General features: G+C 39.3%; 1 protein-coding gene across 4 annotated transcripts in view; it reads right to left on the bottom strand.

The window, feature by feature from the left end:
- Positions 1-18,494, bottom strand: part of Cdkl5 (cyclin dependent kinase like 5) — a 170,553-nt gene that overhangs the window by 71,099 nt on the left and 80,960 nt on the right. The window contains exon 5 of one of the 4 annotated variants that reach the window (XM_051141722.1): positions 16,463-16,591. The exons of the other annotated variants lie outside the window; for them this stretch is intronic. Coding sequence (XP_050997679.1) covers positions 16,463-16,540 — 78 coding nt within the window. The 5' untranslated portion in view covers positions 16,541-16,591. The remainder of the gene's footprint in view (positions 1-16,462; positions 16,592-18,494) is intronic. 4 annotated transcript variants of the gene reach the window in all.

Raw genomic sequence — 18,494 nt, 5'->3', positions numbered from 1 at the left:
GGAGTTTCATTGCAGCAATAAAAACCCTACTTAGACAATTATTTTTTTTTAAAGGCACAGTTGAGCAAATCTGTTCTTCCGGCTTTTAGAATATTTCAAAAAATGAAGACAATTCAAAGAGACATAAGATCCTTCATATCTGTTTTTGGCCCTCACCAGAAGTTCTTTAGTGGGTAGGAATTTAAACTAGTTCTGAAAGTGAAGAAAAAAAGATACTACTTTGGTAAATGTCTCCTTTGCTACTTGACTGCTCTTTCCTCTTGTTTTTTGGTTATGGAGTTTCATTGCAGCAATAAAAACTCGACTTAGACAATAATCTTTTTTTGGGAAATGGCTGAATGTGCTATGTTGCTAACACAGGTTTACTATTTAAAATATTACTCAATGATGTTACTTCTCCCCTTGAAACAATAAAATGGTTCTTTTTTTGGGCCAGTGAGCTGGCTTCGTGGGTAAAGGTGCTGGCTACACAAGCCTAGTGACCTGAGTTCAATGCTCAGTACACATGTAAAGGTGAAAGAAGAGAGCAAACTCCAGAAAGTAGTCCATTGACTTTCACCATGTGAGCACCATGGCACACAAACACACCCCCTTATACACTCACACACAAATTAAAAAAAAAAATGAAAGATATGGTTTCACTATGTAGATGTCTTATGAATGTCCTGGAACTGTGTGGACCAGGCTATCCTGGAACTTACATAGATCTGCCTGCCTCTGCCTCCAAAGTGCTGGAATTAAAGAGGTGCACCATTATGCCTGGATTAAAATAATTTTTAAAAAAAGGTTTATTCCACAGTAACCTGTACGTTATTCTGTGGCAAAGTTGTGCAATTTGCTTTAGTCCAGCAAAAATGAAAAACAGCTAACTACTGCTATTACACATTTGCACCATCAGAGACATTTCCAGTGCTGGAAGAGTCATAAGATTGCTGGCTGGCTAATACCTATGGGGCTTATGTAGTATGGCATTTCTAAATCCTTGGAGTATTAGGTGTTCTTATAATACTTAGAATGAGGTTGAACTATTTTAAAGTTTCTGAGGAGGGCCTGGAGAGATGGCTTAGCGGTTAAGAGCACTGACTGTTCTTCCAGAGGTCATGAGTTCAATTCCCAGCAACCACATGGTGGCTCACAGCCATCTATAATGTGATCTGATGCCCTCCTCTGGCCTGCAGGTGTACATGCAGGCAGAGCTTTGTATACATAATAATAAATAATAAATCTTTAAAAAAAAGTTTCTGAGGACTCTGCTTGATATTTAGGTGCCAAAAATATCAGAATGAAACATAAAAGTCTTAGACCACTTAATGAAAGATGCACACAAACCCATACACCAAAGTAAGTTGCTGTGATCATTTCTACTGTGACCCCAGTCAGTGTTCACTGTTACAGTGGGTCAGTATCAACCTGTCCAGATACTGGCTGATAATGTGAAAAGATGATGTAAGGAGACATGTTTATTAGGGAAACAATGTACGAAAAATGAGCTCATCTTGTTGTGTATAATTTAGTATACATATATTATTTTATTGTTTTCATGTGCTGGAGATGGAACTTGGGGCCGTTCACAAGCTAGGCAAGTACTCTACCACTGAGTTACACGCATAGCTCTACTGTCGTGCAGGTCACTTTTGCACTTCTCTATGTATATTATACCTCAATAAAGTAGATTTGAGACGAATGAGTTAGGGTTGGAGAGAGATGCAGCTCACTGGTAGAGTGCTTCCTCGGCGAGTACAAGGCCCTAGGTTCAATCTCGAGTACCACTAAAAACACTGTAAAAAAGAATTCACCTCATAGTTACAGATTAACACAAACTTACTAACTTATGGTCATGTAGAGAAGGTAATTAATAAAATGTTCCAAAACTGAAATCTACCTATCAAGATGAAAAATATGGTACACAAACAGTTTTCACTAACCACTATCACACAGCAAACAGCATCTCTTTAAATAAAAAGAGAGAGTGACAAACTAGGTGTGGTAGGTAGCCTGTAATCCCAGGGAGTCAGGAGGCTAAGGAGGAAGAATGACAGTTGAAGCTCAGCCCAGAAGACCTTATTTTCTGAGAAGAAAAGGATGATGATGGGGAGAAACAAATGTCCTATCAAAATTATCTAGTTCAATAATAAAAGATTGTGTAAAATGAGATATATTTGATTTTCATACACTATATACAGATGTCCTCAGACAACCTTGTTAGCAAACTCAGAGTTTGGTGTCAGCAAATGAATAATTTCAGAGACTATGCAGTAGTGGTGCCTGGCAGGCTGCACTTCAGTTAAGTGGTGTTAACCATCTCTGCCTGTACTGCAGTTATTGTACAAACTGTGTGACTATTTCATTGCACCCTTATTTTTATAACAATAAGGAGGTATTGAGAAAATGAAAGTTCCACTTCTTCTGATCAAATAAAATTACGATGGCATCGATTAGGCTTGCTAAGTGCAGGCAATCTACAACCTCAATCAGACAATCACTGGATTTTTCCAGATCTTTCTCCCTGCTCCTTCCAAGACATGATCTGGGTAATATGGAGTGGGTGAGGTATAAGTAGCTCACTGTAGTGAGGCATGGATTCTCTAGACTCTAAGAAGGTTTTTTTCTAGGCTTGAACCTCCAATGGCTCTGTTATGCCTCAAGGGATACACATCAACTCTGGAGAGCTGCCTTAGCTCAGAGCATGGGAGTTTGGCCCAACTGATTAAGCTTCCTCTTAGCTTCATTGGCGTTGAAGACATCTAAACTGTAATATCATTTACAAGTACACTTGGTCACTGACTGCTATGTTGCTATCAGTCTTTGCCTCAACACAACTGTCCCACTGATAGCACCAATGGTTTTCAAGCCAGATACCTGAGATATATGTTCTTTTGAGATCCTTAGAAACTGCTCACAAGGTAATGGAGGACCAAGAGGCCTCTCTCCATTTAACCACATGAGACTAAATTTTTTTCTCCTTCTGCTCCAGTTGTGATGAGGTAGCCCTGGAGGGAGCATCTTCCAAGAGGGGAACGAGAAAGAAGCTTCCTTCTCTTTTGGCAATAACTTCAACACAGCCATTTTTCTGAAGTGGGAATGTTGGAAATGTCAGCGTATGCTTCCTACGCTCATTTGCCCTCTTCTTTCTACATTGTTTTATTTTTTGAAAGGACTGTCATTCATTTCTCCTTTAATTCTCAAAGAAAAGTCTCCTAGAAAGTAGCATCCATGCTTCTCTCCCCACCCTACCCACCTCTCTATCTCCTGGGGCTATGATAAAAAGCAAAGGTCATGAGAGAAATTCCAACATATTGCTCAAAAGTACAGCAGTAGGTGTTTCAAAATTACCTCTATTAAATATAGAAAATTTTAGGTATACTGATAGAACAACCACTAAAGGAATTTTAAAATTATGGACAGATGCTCAACATTTTTAAAAAAATAATACATGGCCCTTGGGCCTGGAGAGATGATTTAGTGGTTAAGAGCTCGTGTTGCTCTTGCAAAGAACCCACGGTCCTTTCATAGCTGCTCCAAGGGATTTGATGCTCTCTCCTGACCTGTGTGGGTACTGTACTTATGTGCACATTTTACACAGACAGACAGATATACATATACACTGTTTAAAATAACAAAATTAAACCATAAAAATTATAATGGTTCAAATAAAGAGAAAACATTTATCTAATAAACTAGTAAGAACAGCTTGGTGCAAAGTCCTTTACAAGGGTACTAACTGGCTAACTTTCTTGTGATACTTTGCCTATGCATTGTGTAGATAACACTGAAGTCTTAATGTCTGCAGTTATTTGTGAGTAAACAATGTATAGAGAGCTAGCAATAACACAGGTAGCTAGTTTGGAGTAAGTGGCTAACTATTTCTTGGAGAATACTAACAACAACAAAAATATCCAGAGGTATCTATACATTCATACCTTCTGCTGAAGTTAGAGGCAGAAGAACTAAAATGGTTACAAGGTAACATCTGTTTTTCAATTGTTCATCAACACTGATAAACACATCGTGTGTGTGTGTGTGTGTGTGTGTGTGTGTGTGTGTGTGTTATCTATTCACTCTGGATTTTAGGGAATATCATACTACTCCAGGTTTATATTCACCTATAAAATATGACAATATGAATATTGCACTCTCTTAAAGTGCATGTCAATGGTTATTTTTCTCCAATTCATTGGAAACATGGGTGGCTTGGGTGGTCACAGGCCCTAGATGGGAAGCTATTGCTATTATTCCACAAAACAAACAGGATGTGGCCGTGAAATTGCCCTCTAAAGAATCATATTTATACCCATTAAATAGTGTTGCCATCAACTGTGGTTCAGAGAAGCCCCATTTACAATGGGCAGTGGTAATTGCAGAGGCTTATAAGTGGTCAAAGCAGTAAGAACAAAGGAGTCAGCCATAAGCAACATGAACAACACCCACCCCAATTTTCAAGGAGCACGGCAAGAAGAGGGCAGAAATAAAAGACCCAAACAAAGGAGTGAAAGGGTATGTAAGCTAACTTGGAGCATGGCAATGCAGTTGCAGTCTTCATCTTACAACAGTTGTGTTTCCCTGTGCAAGACTGGGCCTGTCAACATCCTGCCACAGGGAACAAACTCATGGAGTCAAGGCCACATCTATAGAACTACCTTCAGGCAGGTAATGATAGCTAAGGGGGGATGGAGGTCAGGAAGACTCACTGCTACCTGAGTACGCATAGATAGCAAATAGTCCTGGGGGGAGGAAGAGATACTTTCTTTGGTGGTATAATCACTGGTAGAGAGCTCATGCTCTTATAAGTAGTCCCTTACCCAGGATCTTAAAAGTAGCCTAACATCTTATAAGATACCCTAAGAAAATGCAACGGGAACAGAGTGGTGGTGGTGCACTTCTTTAATTCCAGCAGTTGGGAGGCTGAAGCATGAAGATCTCTGTAAGTTCGTGGCCAGCCTGGTCTACAGGGTGAGTTCCAGGATAGCCAGGGCCATACACAGAAACCCTGTCTCGAAAAACAAAAACAAAGAAACAAAGAAAAAAAGAAAGAAAGAAGATACAATGTAAAAAAAAAAAAAAAAAAAAAAAAAAAACCCAAAAAACAAAAACAAAACAACCAACAAAAACAGAAAAAAAGACTAGCTGGGAACAGGGTCAGCTGAGAGTAGAAGGGGAATAAGAGGGTAATGGGAAGGTAAATAATAATAAGTATATTATATACACATATGAAAATGTCATTATGAAGTCCATTCCTTTTTGTCCTCTTATTGAAAATAAAATTTTCCTCACATAATATGTCCTGTTTATGTTTCCCATCCCTCAACTCCTCCCAGTTCCTCTCCCATCTGGATCCACTCTCTGTCTCACTAAAAAACAAACAGACTTCTAGGAGATAACATGAAATTATAACAAAATAAAATATAATATGAAAACACAAATTATCATATTGAAGTTGGGCAGGACAAACCAACAGAATGAAATGAGCCCGAGAGAAGGCACAAGGTTCAGAGACCCAGTCATTAAGATACTCAGTAATTCCACAAAGAAGCTGAACTGGAAACGATAAGATAGATGCAGAGGACCCGGGGGCAGACCTGTACAGGCCGTGTGTGTAGTGCTTTAGTCTGCGTTCATATGAGTTTGTTTAGATGATTTAGAGGGCCTTGTTCTCCTGGTGTCCTTCATCCCCTCTGGCTCTTACACTCGTTCTGCCTCCTCTTTCCATAAGGTTCCCTGAGCCAGGAGGGGAGGGATTTGATGGAGACATCCATTTAGGGCTGAGTGTTCCAAGGTCTATCATACTTTGTATAATGTCTGGCTGTGGGTCTCTGTACTTCTTCCCATGTGCTGCAGGAGGAGGCTTCTCTGATGATGAAGCCCATTCATATGTAATATATGCAAATAAAAAATTAAGTATACTTAATGAAACTCTCAAGTCTAAAAGAAACAGGCTACCTACGTATAGGGTCCTCAGGTGCATAAGTGCCAGTGACCCTGCCAAGATGAGAAAGACTGAGGTATAGCAGGAGAAATGTGGAAAGTCACCAGGTAACACTGCAGTATATTCCTCTATGAACAGTGTGATCCTGTGCTATGACAGATGTGTTTACAACACAACAAGCAGGACTAAATCTGATTAAAGTACAAAGCCACTAATCTTCAACACAGCTGTACACACACACACACACACACACACACACACACACACACACACACACACACACGAAAGTTATAATTAACATTAAAAATTGTTCTTTTCCTAAAACTTTTCATGGGGTGGAGAGATTGTTCAGTGGTTAATAGCACTGGCTCCTCTTGCAGAGGACCTAGGTTAGATTCCTAGCACTCACGTGGTGGCTCACTTCCAGTTCCAGACTCAATCTTCTCTTCTGATCCCCTCAGGCACTAGGCACTCATGTGGTGCACATATATATACACAGGCAAAACACTCATCCACATAAAATAAATAAATACGTGCTCAAGGTGTCTAATTTAGTAAAAACTCTTCCAGCCTTATTATGCATTATGAAAAAAGCTAGAAAATTCCAGCCTTGCATTCTCTTACCACACAAAGAATATCAAATACAAAGCAACAGACTGCGGTGTTATTTTTAAAAGCATTTGGTTTTCATATCCAACTCCCCATTATTTTATCTTACATATGTACTACATCATATTAACAATCTGGAGGCTGAACTATTAACTATAATCACATGTGTACGATTAAAGAGCTAGTCATGTCACTGTAAGCACTAAAGAGAAGAAGAGGAAACCCAATTCCCCAATGTGGTGAGACTCATGGAGCAACAGTAGCCTATAAGTCTTCAGCAGTGCATTGATATCAGAGAAATAGTGAAGCAACACTATACATTTTTAACCAAAGTTCTGTGTCTGGTTACCTAATGTCAAGAATACCAGTGAGTATGAGAAATTCAACCCAACAGTACAACAAACAGCAATAAGAAACCCAAACAATTGAATTTTTAAACATGGGCATTTGACTTTGACAGACATCTTTCAAAAAGACACATAAATGACAAAAATGAATAGGAAAAATGCTCAACAGCATTATTCCACAGGGAAATGCCAAGCAAATCTATACTAATGGGGCTGGAAAGATTGCTCAGTGGTTAAGAACAATGGCTGCTCTTCCAGAGAACCCAGGTTTGACTCCCAGTACCCACAAGGTAGCTGACAATTGTCCAAAAGTCCAGTAATAGTGTAATCCATTGCTCTCTTATGGCCCCCACAGGCATCAGGAATACATATACATAGTGATACATACACATACATACAGATACACACACACACACACACACACACATTGTACAAAAATTTTAAAGTACAACAAAATTACCACCTTATTCAAATAAGAAAGCCTATCATCAAAAAGACATGATGTGCTAGGGGCAACATGGAGAAAAAGGAAAACATACACAATGTTGGTAGAAATAAATTAGTATAGGCATCATGGAAAGCAGAATGAAGATTCCTCAAAAAATTAAAAACAGATCTTCTGCATGATCTAAGAGACCCATTACTGGCTACATACACAAAAGAAATTAAATCAATATTGAGTCTGCACTCTCATATTTAGTTATAACACTATTCATAATAGTGATGGCAAATGGGCACCAGTGGATGGACAGACAATAAAATTGTACATATACATAATGAAGTACTATGTAGCCATGAAGAGAAGAAATCTTGCCATTTGAGACAACATATAAGGAATTACACGTCATTGTACTAAGTGAAATAAGAGAGGCATGGGAAGTACCATATAATTTCATTCATATTTGGATAAAAATGTGGGATTTATGGGAAAAATATCAATGAGAAATAGTGTTGAAAATCCTCTTCAAGACCAGTTGGGTGGCAGCACCCAACTTAAATTCCAGGACTTGGGAGGCAGTGGCAGGCAGATCTCTGTGAGTTGGAGGCCAGCCTGGTCTACAGAGAGAGTCTAGGACAGCCAGAGCTACACAGAGAAACCCTATTTTGAGAAATCATAAGACCAAAACCAACCAAACGAAACTTCTTCAAATACAATCATTATCCAAGGCCTCAATGACATCCCAAATGTTTAAGAAAGGTGCCTTTTCTGCCACATCTAATTATTTGCGGTTTCTCAACAGCAAGTATATATACACTTGTTTCCATCTGTGCATTCTTTGCTTCAAGTAGTCGTTCATTCTTCATTTCACTGACAAACATTTTTTCAAGCTTCTAGTATGTGATAGGTACTAACAGTGCAAGGGGGGTCTATTCTCATGGAGGTTCCATTCTGGAAGGAAGGGCAAAAAACAAAACAAGAACAAGGCTGAGGATGTGCTTGTCTAGAATGCGTGGTTCAACACCTAGTACCACAATAAAGGAAGATGCTGTTAAGAGATTATGGGGGTGGGGGAAAGGTAGGAACAGTCCATAGTATCTGTGCAGATAGGGGATTTCAAGGAAGTAACACGTTTTAGCTTTACTTAAATGATAGTAAGCCAGCTCCACTGCCAGTTCATTTCTCACCTTCAATTCCATCCTTTGGGAAGCATTAGCATTCCAGCTTGTTCTGTGAGTCCTCTTTTTTGATCCCTAACATTCTGTCTACACCTCCAGCAAAGAATTTCCCTATAGCTGACCATGTGGCCTCATTTCCGGAGCTGGACAACAATTAACATTTGTGAGAACAGGGCCTCATTTTAACTCTGTACTGCATTGCCTAGCAGAAAGGCCCTCCAAAAGGATGAGATAGACCAGTTGGGCATGCCAGTTTTGCTGTGGTTTTGTTTTGCTTTTTTGAGACAGAACCCCACTTTTTAGTCCAGGCTGCCACTGTCCACTCTGTGGCAATCTTCCTGCCTCGACCTCCCAAGTGCTGGGATTGTAGGTGTGAGCCACTGTGACTGGCCAGTACACACGTCTTAAGCATCCCTGGTGAAATTTTTCCTAATCATGAAGAAATGAGATAAAGGGCATCCTGGACAAGGAAATGAGATAAGAAGATGTAGCTGTAACTAAAAACACTGCAGGAAGTCAAGGCTTGAAATATGACTCTGTTAAAAGGATCAACTATCTAAGCTTCAAAAATAAAGTCTTCCCTGAGAAGATGGCATGATCTTCCTTGCTCATGGATCGGGAGAATTAACATAGTAAAAATGGCCATCCTACCAAAAGCAATCTACAGATTCAATGCAATCCCTATCAAAATACCTACACAATATTATAAAGACATTGAAAGTTCAATTCTGAACTTCATATGGAAAAACAAAAAACCCAGAATAGCTAAAACAATCTTGTACAATAAAAGGTGCTCCGGAGGAATCTCCATACCTGATCTCAAACTGTACTATAAAGCAATAGTAATTAAAACAGCATGGTACTGGCACAGCAACAGGCTGGTTGATCAGTGGAATCGAATCGAAGACCCAGATATGAATCCACACACATATGTTCACTTGATTTTTGCCAAAGAAGCCAAATCCATTCAATGGAAAAAGGATAGCATCTTCAACAAATGGTGCTGGTCTAACTGGAGGTCTATGTGTAAAAAAATGAAACTGGACCCATATTTGTCACCTTGCACAAAACTCAAATCCAAGTGGATTAAAGACCTCAACATAAAACCAGAAGCACTAAGCCACTTGGAAGAAAAAGTGGGAAAGAGCCTGGAACATATTGGCACAGGAGACAACTTCCTGAACAGAACACCAACGGCCCAGGCCTTAATGTCAACCATTAATAAATGGGACCTCATGAGGCTGAGAAGCTTCTGTAAGGCAGGAGACACTGTCAAGAGAACAAAGCAACAGCCTACAGACTGGGAAAAAAATCTTCACCAACCCTACATCTGACAAAGGTCTAATATCCAAAATATATAAAGAACTCAAGAAATTAAACACCACCAAACCGAATAACCCAATTGAGAAATGGGGCTTGGAACTAAACAGAGAATTCTCAACAGAGGAGTATCAAAGGGCTGAGAAACACTTAAAGAAATGCTCAACCTCCTTAGTCATCAGGGAAATGCAAATCAAAACAACTCTGAGATTCCATCTAACACCCATCAGAATGGCTAAGATCAAAAACTCAAGCGACACCACATGCTGGCGAGGATGTGGGGAGAGAGGAACACTCCTTTATTGCTGGTGGGAATGCAAACTAGTACAGCCACTTTGGAAATCTATCTGGTGCTATCTCAGAAAACTGGGAATAGGGCTTCCTCAAGACCCAGCTATTCCACTCCTTGGAATATACCCAGAAGATGCTCCAGCACACAACAAGAAAATTTGCTCAACCATGTTCATAGCAGCCTTATTCATTATAGCCAGAACATGGAAACAGCCTAAGTGTCCCTCAGTAGAAGAGTGGATAAAGAAACTGTGGTACATATACACTATGGAATACTACTCAGCTCTTAAAAACAAGGAATTCCCGAAATTTGTGGATAAATGGATTGAGCTAGAAATGATCATAACGAGTGCGTTAACCCAGAAGCAGAAAGAATCAAATGATATATACTCACTTATATCTGCATACTAGCCCAAGGGGCATGTCCCACGAAAGCCTTCACTTACCAGGAAACTGGGACAGAGGGGAAGGCATCCTATTGGGACTCTAAATGAGAGACGCATGGGAGAACAGCAAAATAAAAGGATCCAGAGGGTCCTAGAAACCTACAAGTAGAACAATATGATAGGCAGATTTGGGCCCAGGGGTCCCGCTCAAACTAAGGCACCAGCCAAGGACAACACAGGAGGTAAACTTTAAACCCCTTCCCAGATCTAGCCAATGGTCAGAATATTCTCCACAGTTGAGTGGAGAGTGTGATACGACTTTCTCACGTACTCTGGTGCCTCACATTTGACCATGTCCCCTGGAGGGGGAGACCTGGTGGCACTCAGAGGAAGGACAGCAAGTAGCCAAGAAGAGACTTGATACCCTATGAGAATATATAGGGGGACGTAATCCCCCTCAGGAACAGTCATAGGGGAGGGGAATAATGGGAAAATGGGGGGGGGGCGGAATGGGAGGATACAAGGGATGGGATAAACATTGAGATGTAACAAGAATAAATTAATAAAAAAAAAGGGAAAAAAAGTCTTCTTCTTGTATACTGTTCATTCTCTGACACAGTGCATGCACGCCTTTCCTTCCATATCTTAAGCTTTCTATAGATGCAGATCATGTCCTTCATTTCCTTTGTCCGAAGTCCATAGCAAAATGTCTGCTCAATGAATTATTTTGAAGTTGTAAAGTTCACCCTTGTGGCTTGTCTTTAACTAGAAAAATGATTTCCCTTATACCAGTACATTGTATTCAAATTGCATCGGCAGTGAAGTCATATGAATTTGAGAAATAAACACCACAGTGGGCTAAGTGCTTCGAGAAACTTAAGGTAAAAATGAGAAATTTGGAAACTGTATGTTAACCGATGACGTTAGGAGAAATTATACATTTTTTTTTAATAAAACAACAGCAAGTGTATATTCAATACTGTTTGTATGGCATAGATGTGTTAAGACATTGTACCAAGTACATGGAATATGAATGTAAATGGGACTTGAGTCTACATTTCCAAAAAAGGGAGAAAGGAAGTATTTTGCTGAAAAGTCAAAATAAATGTAAGCATAGATCTTTTCTTATAGAGGAACATGGCTGAGTTATAACCGCTTTACGGAAGTTCTTGAGTTAGAGTCTAAATCCAACATGGATAATGGCTTTGAATAATGTCCTTCTAGTTTGTCTCCCAGCTGTATTTAAAAAAAAACTGAAGTTAAAGCAGAATTGATCAGAAAGTAGGAAGAAATATGATATAGGACAAATATACAAATCAGAAATCATGTTAAATTTTCTATCCAGCAGTAACAATTAAATATCATCAATCAGATTTCTAAGAAAATTTTGATTCCTACTTAAAAAGTCAAAAAAAAAACCTTCCAGTTAAAGAGTTATATATTCCAAACAGTTAAAAATAGAAGTTATGTCCTGGGTCCTTTCTTATACTAATGCTGCCATGTCTACCTACATAGTTCCCTGGGTGGATCAGGGAAAACAAACCCAATCTTTCTCTTTGGAAACATTCTTTAGTAACATTCAATTGTGTGGCATCTCCTTTCACACATATCTATTACTGCTGATGTCAAGCAAATGAAAGTGGTGACAGAAATAGAACAAAGCGACAGCCTACAGACTGGGAAAAGATCTTCACCAACCCTTCATCTGATAAAGGTATAATATCCAAAATATATAAAGAACTCAAGAAATTAAACACCACCAACCCAAATATAACCCAATTGAGAAATGGGGCTCAGGACTAAACAGACAATTCTCAGCAGAGGAGTATCAAATGGCTGAGAAACTTAAAGAAAGGCTTGGCCCCTTTAGTCATCAGAGAAATACAAATCAAAACGACTCTGAGATTCCATCTTACACCCATCAGAATGGCTAAGATCAAAATCTCAAGTGACACCACATGTTGGTGAGGATGTGGAGAGAGAGGAATACTCCTTCATTGCTGGTGGGAATGCAAACTAGTACAACCACTTTGGAAAGCTATCTGGCGCTTTCTCAGAAAAAAATGGGAATAGGGCTTCCTCAAGACCCAGCTATTCCACTCCTTGGAATATACCCAGAAAATGCTCTACCACACAACAGGGACATATGCTCAACCATGTTCATAGCTGCCTTATTCATAATAGCTAGAACATGGAAACAGCCTAAGTGTCCCTCAGTAGAAGAATAGATAAAAAATCTGTGGTACATTTACACTATAGAATACTATTCAGCTACTAAAAACAAGGAATTCCCAAAATTGGTGGACAAGTGGATTGAACTAGAAATTATCATAATGAGTGAGTTCACTCAGAAGCAAAAAGAGGCAAATGGTATATACTCACTTATATGAAGACACTAGCCCAAGGAGCATGTCTCATGAAAGACTTTACTTACCAGGAAAGTGGGTCAGAGGGGAGGACATCCTATTGGGACTTTAGGTGAGAGAAGCATGGGAAAATAGAAGGACCCAGAGGGTCTGGGAAACCTACAAGAAGAACATTATGATGGGCGGATCTGGGTCCTGGGGTCCTTCCTGCTCAAACTATGGCACCAGCCAAGAACAATACTTGCAGTAAACTTCGAACCCCTACCCAGACCTAGCCGATGGACAGGACATTCTCCACCACTGAGTGGTGAGTGATGTCTGACTTTCATACAAACTCTGGGGTCCCATTTCTGACCATGTCCCCTTGATAGGGGGCCCTGATGGCACTCAGAGGAAGGATAAGGGGTCACCAAGAAGAGACTTGATACCCTATGAGCATATACAGGGGAAGGGGTCCCCCTCAGTCACAGTCTTAGGGGGGAAGTAGGAGGGAGGGAGAAATGGGAGGATACAAGGGATGGGCTAACAATTGAGATGTAATATGAATAAACTAATAAAAAAAAGATAAAAAAAAACCAAGAAAGTGGTGACAGAAAACTCAAAGGCCATAACACTTCCAAAAGAAGGATGAGCTCTTTAGCTCAAGAGCTAAACTGCAGGGGTTTAAATCCTGTCTCCAGGGGGCATTACTCACTTCTGGTACCTCAATCTTCTTGTTAGGAAAACTGGATCTAATGAGAGTTCATATTGATGTGGTACTATTAGTATTAAATGAAAACACACACACACACACACACACACAAAACTCAGTATTGACCTAAGTTGAAAAAAATGTTTGCTTATAGGTATTCCCAAACATCAGAAGAATGTTCCCAAGTGAGTTCAGAGGACCTATGGCTATTTCTAAGGTCTGGGTCCTCTTTCCCTTAGGGAGATTGCCTGTCCTTACTATTATTTATAAAACCAAATAGACCACAAAGTCAAAAGCCCCACCAGGACTGAGCAAGCTATGGATCTAATCCCCAGCATATTATAACCCAGGCATGGTAGCATACACTTTTTTTTGTTTATTTTTTTGTTGTTCTTGTTTTGTTTTTTGTTTTTTGTTTTGTTTTGTTTTGTTTTTCTTTTTTTTTTTTTTTTTTTTTTTTTTGTAGCATACACTTTTAATGCCAGTCTTAAGAAGGTAAATGCAGGAGGATCAGAAGTTTGAGGTCATCTTCAGTTTCACAGAAAAGCACCACAGCTTCAAGACCAAATTGGGATACATGACACTTGGTTCTATGACTTTCTTAAGAACAAAACAAAATATGTATTTGGTCAGATGTGATAGTATACCCTTTTAATCCCAATGTTATAGGGGCATAATCAGATAAATCTCTGTGAATTCAAAGCCAGCCTTATTATCCACATAAAAAAATTCCTTAAGGCAAGTACCAAACCAAACAGGGCTACATAGAGAGATACTGTCTCAAAACAAAGTTACTATTGAAAGAAGGTGAGGGAGATATAGAATCTATTATTCCAATCCGTAATTATCTCAGGGTAGAAGTGTAGAGAAAACAAACAAGCCACATGTGACTGTGAAGCAGGAATGGGGAGTAACAGTGGCAGTGCCCAATCTGATTCCAAGGCATTACAACTTCTGCATTGTCCAAAAGGCACAAGTGCCCGATTACTAAATAACAGATTCATCTTACACAGCACTTCTAAAAGAAAAACTGAAACTTGTGATTTAACTAAGAGACTAAGCTTTCCAAATGAGACTGTGTCAACTGTCAGAACAAGACATTATAATCTGCAGATTTGATTTATTCTTGTTTTCTTCATCTTCCCCAGTTCCCTGGAGTGGGAAGATGTTTAATGATGAAGAGTACATCCCTTAAAAGGGAAGGGAAAAAATTCAAGAACATTCTTTTTGCATATCTGAAAGCCACGGATACAACCATTGTTCTATTAAATAGAATGAAGGATGCTGATCCTGGAACCCTGTCATAGAGTCATTCAACCTGAATTATAAAACCTCTGATTACAGTGTATTGTGTTTCATGGGCAGAAGATGGGGAAATGTCTCACTGTATCCAAGCTAGCCTAGAACATTCTGCAATTGCCTTGGTCTCCATGAGCCACCACACCTAGTTTAGTTTGATTAAGTAAAGATGTCCCAAGGAAGAATTCCAAAGACCAGTCAGGAGCTCTCAGAGGAGAAACACAAATGGGCCACTTCTGCAAAACTTTATTGAATAAAGAATTTTCTGAAACATGAAATGAACATGACAGTAGCCTAACATCAAATGGTAAGCAGATTAATATTTCTTGCATAAAATAGTGTGTGGAACTGTTAAGCAGGAAGAAGTCTGCAGCTCAGCATTTTCAATCATCTGTGGAATGTTTAAAAAGGCATTAGAAGAAATGGGTAGCATTTCTTTTATCTGTTTCAAATTAATTACAAAAGTATTGTTCAAACCTCTTTCACCCTCTCCTGCTTTCCAAACAAAATCTTAATATGAACAAGAAAAATGCCAGTCATTCCAAGAGACTGCAAAACTCACAACGAAATCTAAGATCTGCATTAATATGCGCCATGTAGACTATACCCAAAAATGCCCATTCTTGCCAAATAGATGTAGGTACATTTCATAGTTCACCTCTAAGCATTTCTTTAAAAGTTAGTAGTGTTCACACGTGCTGTTTTCAGTTATTCAAGAATGACTCTACCAAGAAAAAGGAAATAAGTTGTTTGTGTCAGCAAAAGGATACTTCCTGCTTGCCCTTCCTACTTTGACTATGCATTGCAACTACATGGTTATGCTCTCTTTAAATACAAACTGAAGAATGTCCCGCAGGAACCACCTGATCATCAGCAGACAGGGTAGTGAGAACACTTGATGAGGAGACATGGGAAGAGCTTTGAGGATCACCTATACCACAGTAAACCTCACTCTTCTTATCTCTCACATGGTTCTTAATGGTCTTAAATAAGACATAGATCAGCTCAATGATATTCAAGACAAAAGACACCAGGGAAACCACCAACATGAAGAGGATGAAGATGTTTTTCTCTGTGGGGTGAGAGAGGAAGCAGTCCACCTGATGCGTACAAGGAGAGTGTTCACAAATGTAAATCGCACTCAGAGTAAATCCATAAATGTACCACTGGATCAGCAGGAAGGCCATCTCAAAGACAGACTTGAAGAAGAGACTGACTAGGTAGGTTGGCAGCAACCTGTCTCTCATTTTCACCTTACTACGTTCTTCACTGCCATTGTTGGACTTCTTGACTGCGGTCTTCTCCAAGTGCATTTCCACACTGGCACCATGAAAATGAGCGACTCCAAGTTCCTTCTCCTGCTTCTTCAAGTTCTTCTGTCGAATCATATAGTACACATGTACCACATATAAGACTGTAGGCACAGAAACGAATATGATCTGTAGGACCCAGAGGCACACGTGAGAGATCGGGAAGGCTTGGTCATAGCAGATGTTTTCACAACCAGGCTGTTGAGTGTTGCAATGGAATTCTAACTGCTCGTTACTCCAGGCTGACTCGATAGCAGTCCCTAGGAGCAGGATTCGGAAAATGAAAAGGACCGTGATCCATACCTTTCCTCCAGTTGTGGAGTAGGGTTGAACCTTTTCCAGCAGCTGGACTAAGGTACTCCAGTCATTCATGGTGCCCATTCGTTGTTCTTCCACTTAAAAGGGAAGTGGGCACACCAAGTGATTGCACGCCTTGGAGGATGAAGTAAAATGAGAGTCAGTTCAAGAGCCATGCCTGCATAAAGTTTAAAAGCCTGCTGCTGTTTGGTACCTTCCTCACTCCTTCTCCTAATAAAGAAAATTGCTGACACCAGGTGAAAGCTTATGGGAATTCATTTTCATAAGTGGTAAGTGTTCCTACTCCAGAACATATGTGTATCTATAATGGAATAAGTTACATAAATGGGAAAAAAAAGATGTATTTAAAGGTCTCCCTCATTTTAGTATTAAAAAATCTCCAAAAATAATGAGTTGATAGGTTGGCATATTAACAACTCATACTCATACACTGATTTGATGGAGCTTTAGAAGTTGGGCCCACATTTTCTAAAGAGATAATGCTATTCATTGACCCATTAATTATTCATTGTCTACTAGGTGAAAGGTGCTGTAATAGGCATGGGCTCTTACTGGTGAGTAAAACAATATGCCTAACCTGTAGAATTTACAATCAACTGGGGGGAATAAATCATTTCAAATATTCTGGTTTGCTGGTACATGCCAGTGATGTCAAAACCTCAGAAGGCTAAAGCAGAAGGACCACTGAGAGCTCTAGGCTAGCCTGGGCTACCTACTGAGTTATCCTAAGCTGTAGTGTAAGGTCTTGTCTTTAATAAGTACAGCATTTTATTAAATCCATGATATAACTGATTATTAGATAAATCATTTCAGATAAATTCTGAAAGGAATCAAGAAATCCAATGTAATTTCAGAAATGTATGTGTGGTTCTTATCAAATGAAAGCTCAGTGAACAAGTGATTATACAATAATTGCAAATTTAAATAGATGCTAAGAAGATAACAACCAGGAGGCACTGACAGAGAATAAGGTGAGAAAGCCCCAGTCAGACTGATTAGAGAGAGCCATACAAGAAGTAAGAAAAGTATTGCTGGATGAGAAAGAAACAGCAAAGATTTTATCGATAAAGAACTAATTGTATTAAAAAATTTAAAAGGTAGGAAGTGTAGCTGTTGAGGTGGTTAGCAGTGTAAGGGACAGAAGAGCTATGTCAGGCATTATTTGATAGCAGAGGAGCCTACGTGCAGAAATAAAGATTACGCTGTGAAACTAGGGCAAGACCAAGGCCATGGAAGACATTACAAATGGTTGTCTGAGGCTTAGCAGAGTGAGTGGGAGGGCTAGCCAGATAAGATTAGAGCAAGGGACATAGAGACCAGTAAAAGGATGGGAGATCCGTGCTAATGGCTACCAAGTGAGTTTTGATGGAAACTACATGTGAAGAGTACATCAAGAGTGATAGGGACCTGGAGAGATGGCCCAATAGTAAGGAGAATATAATTATTCTTAAGCTTAAGATGAAAACATCCTCAGGAGGATACCATCCCCTAGCCTACTGAGTGTGGGTGGAAGCTGGTGTGATGCAAAATCTGAGCCTCACAGTTCTGAAAACATGCTAGTCTTTTTCCATTTCCTCCCTAGAGCCTCTATTTCTTGGTGACAAACTCCTCAAAGCAAGAGCACATTGAAGGGCTTTCTGCCTCCAATTCAGAATATAACAAATGCAGCTCACCATGAATGGGCCACAGATAATTTTTATATAACAAACAACTAATATTTTTGAATAAGTGCTTTCAATGCAGCAAGTTATCTATAAAGCAAATTTTATCTGCTGAGCTAAAATTACATTCATGATACTTAACATTTTAAATCACCTACTTCAAAAGCATTTTTCCTGAACACAGATAGACAATGTAAACAACTGAATATGATAAAACAGAAAAAAATATGTCTTAGAACACAAACACAGTAAGATGTTGTCAATTAATAATCAATTTTAAACCCACAGAAAACTAATTTCTTTCTTCATTTACTTAATGGCCATTCCTCACAGTACTTTCTGTGAGAAAATAAAAT

This window comes from Acomys russatus, chromosome X (genome assembly GCF_903995435.1).
Source record: "Acomys russatus chromosome X, mAcoRus1.1, whole genome shotgun sequence".
Taxonomy (NCBI): Eukaryota; Metazoa; Chordata; class Mammalia; order Rodentia; family Muridae; genus Acomys; species Acomys russatus.
This window is presented reverse-complemented; position numbering and strand designations above follow the sequence as displayed.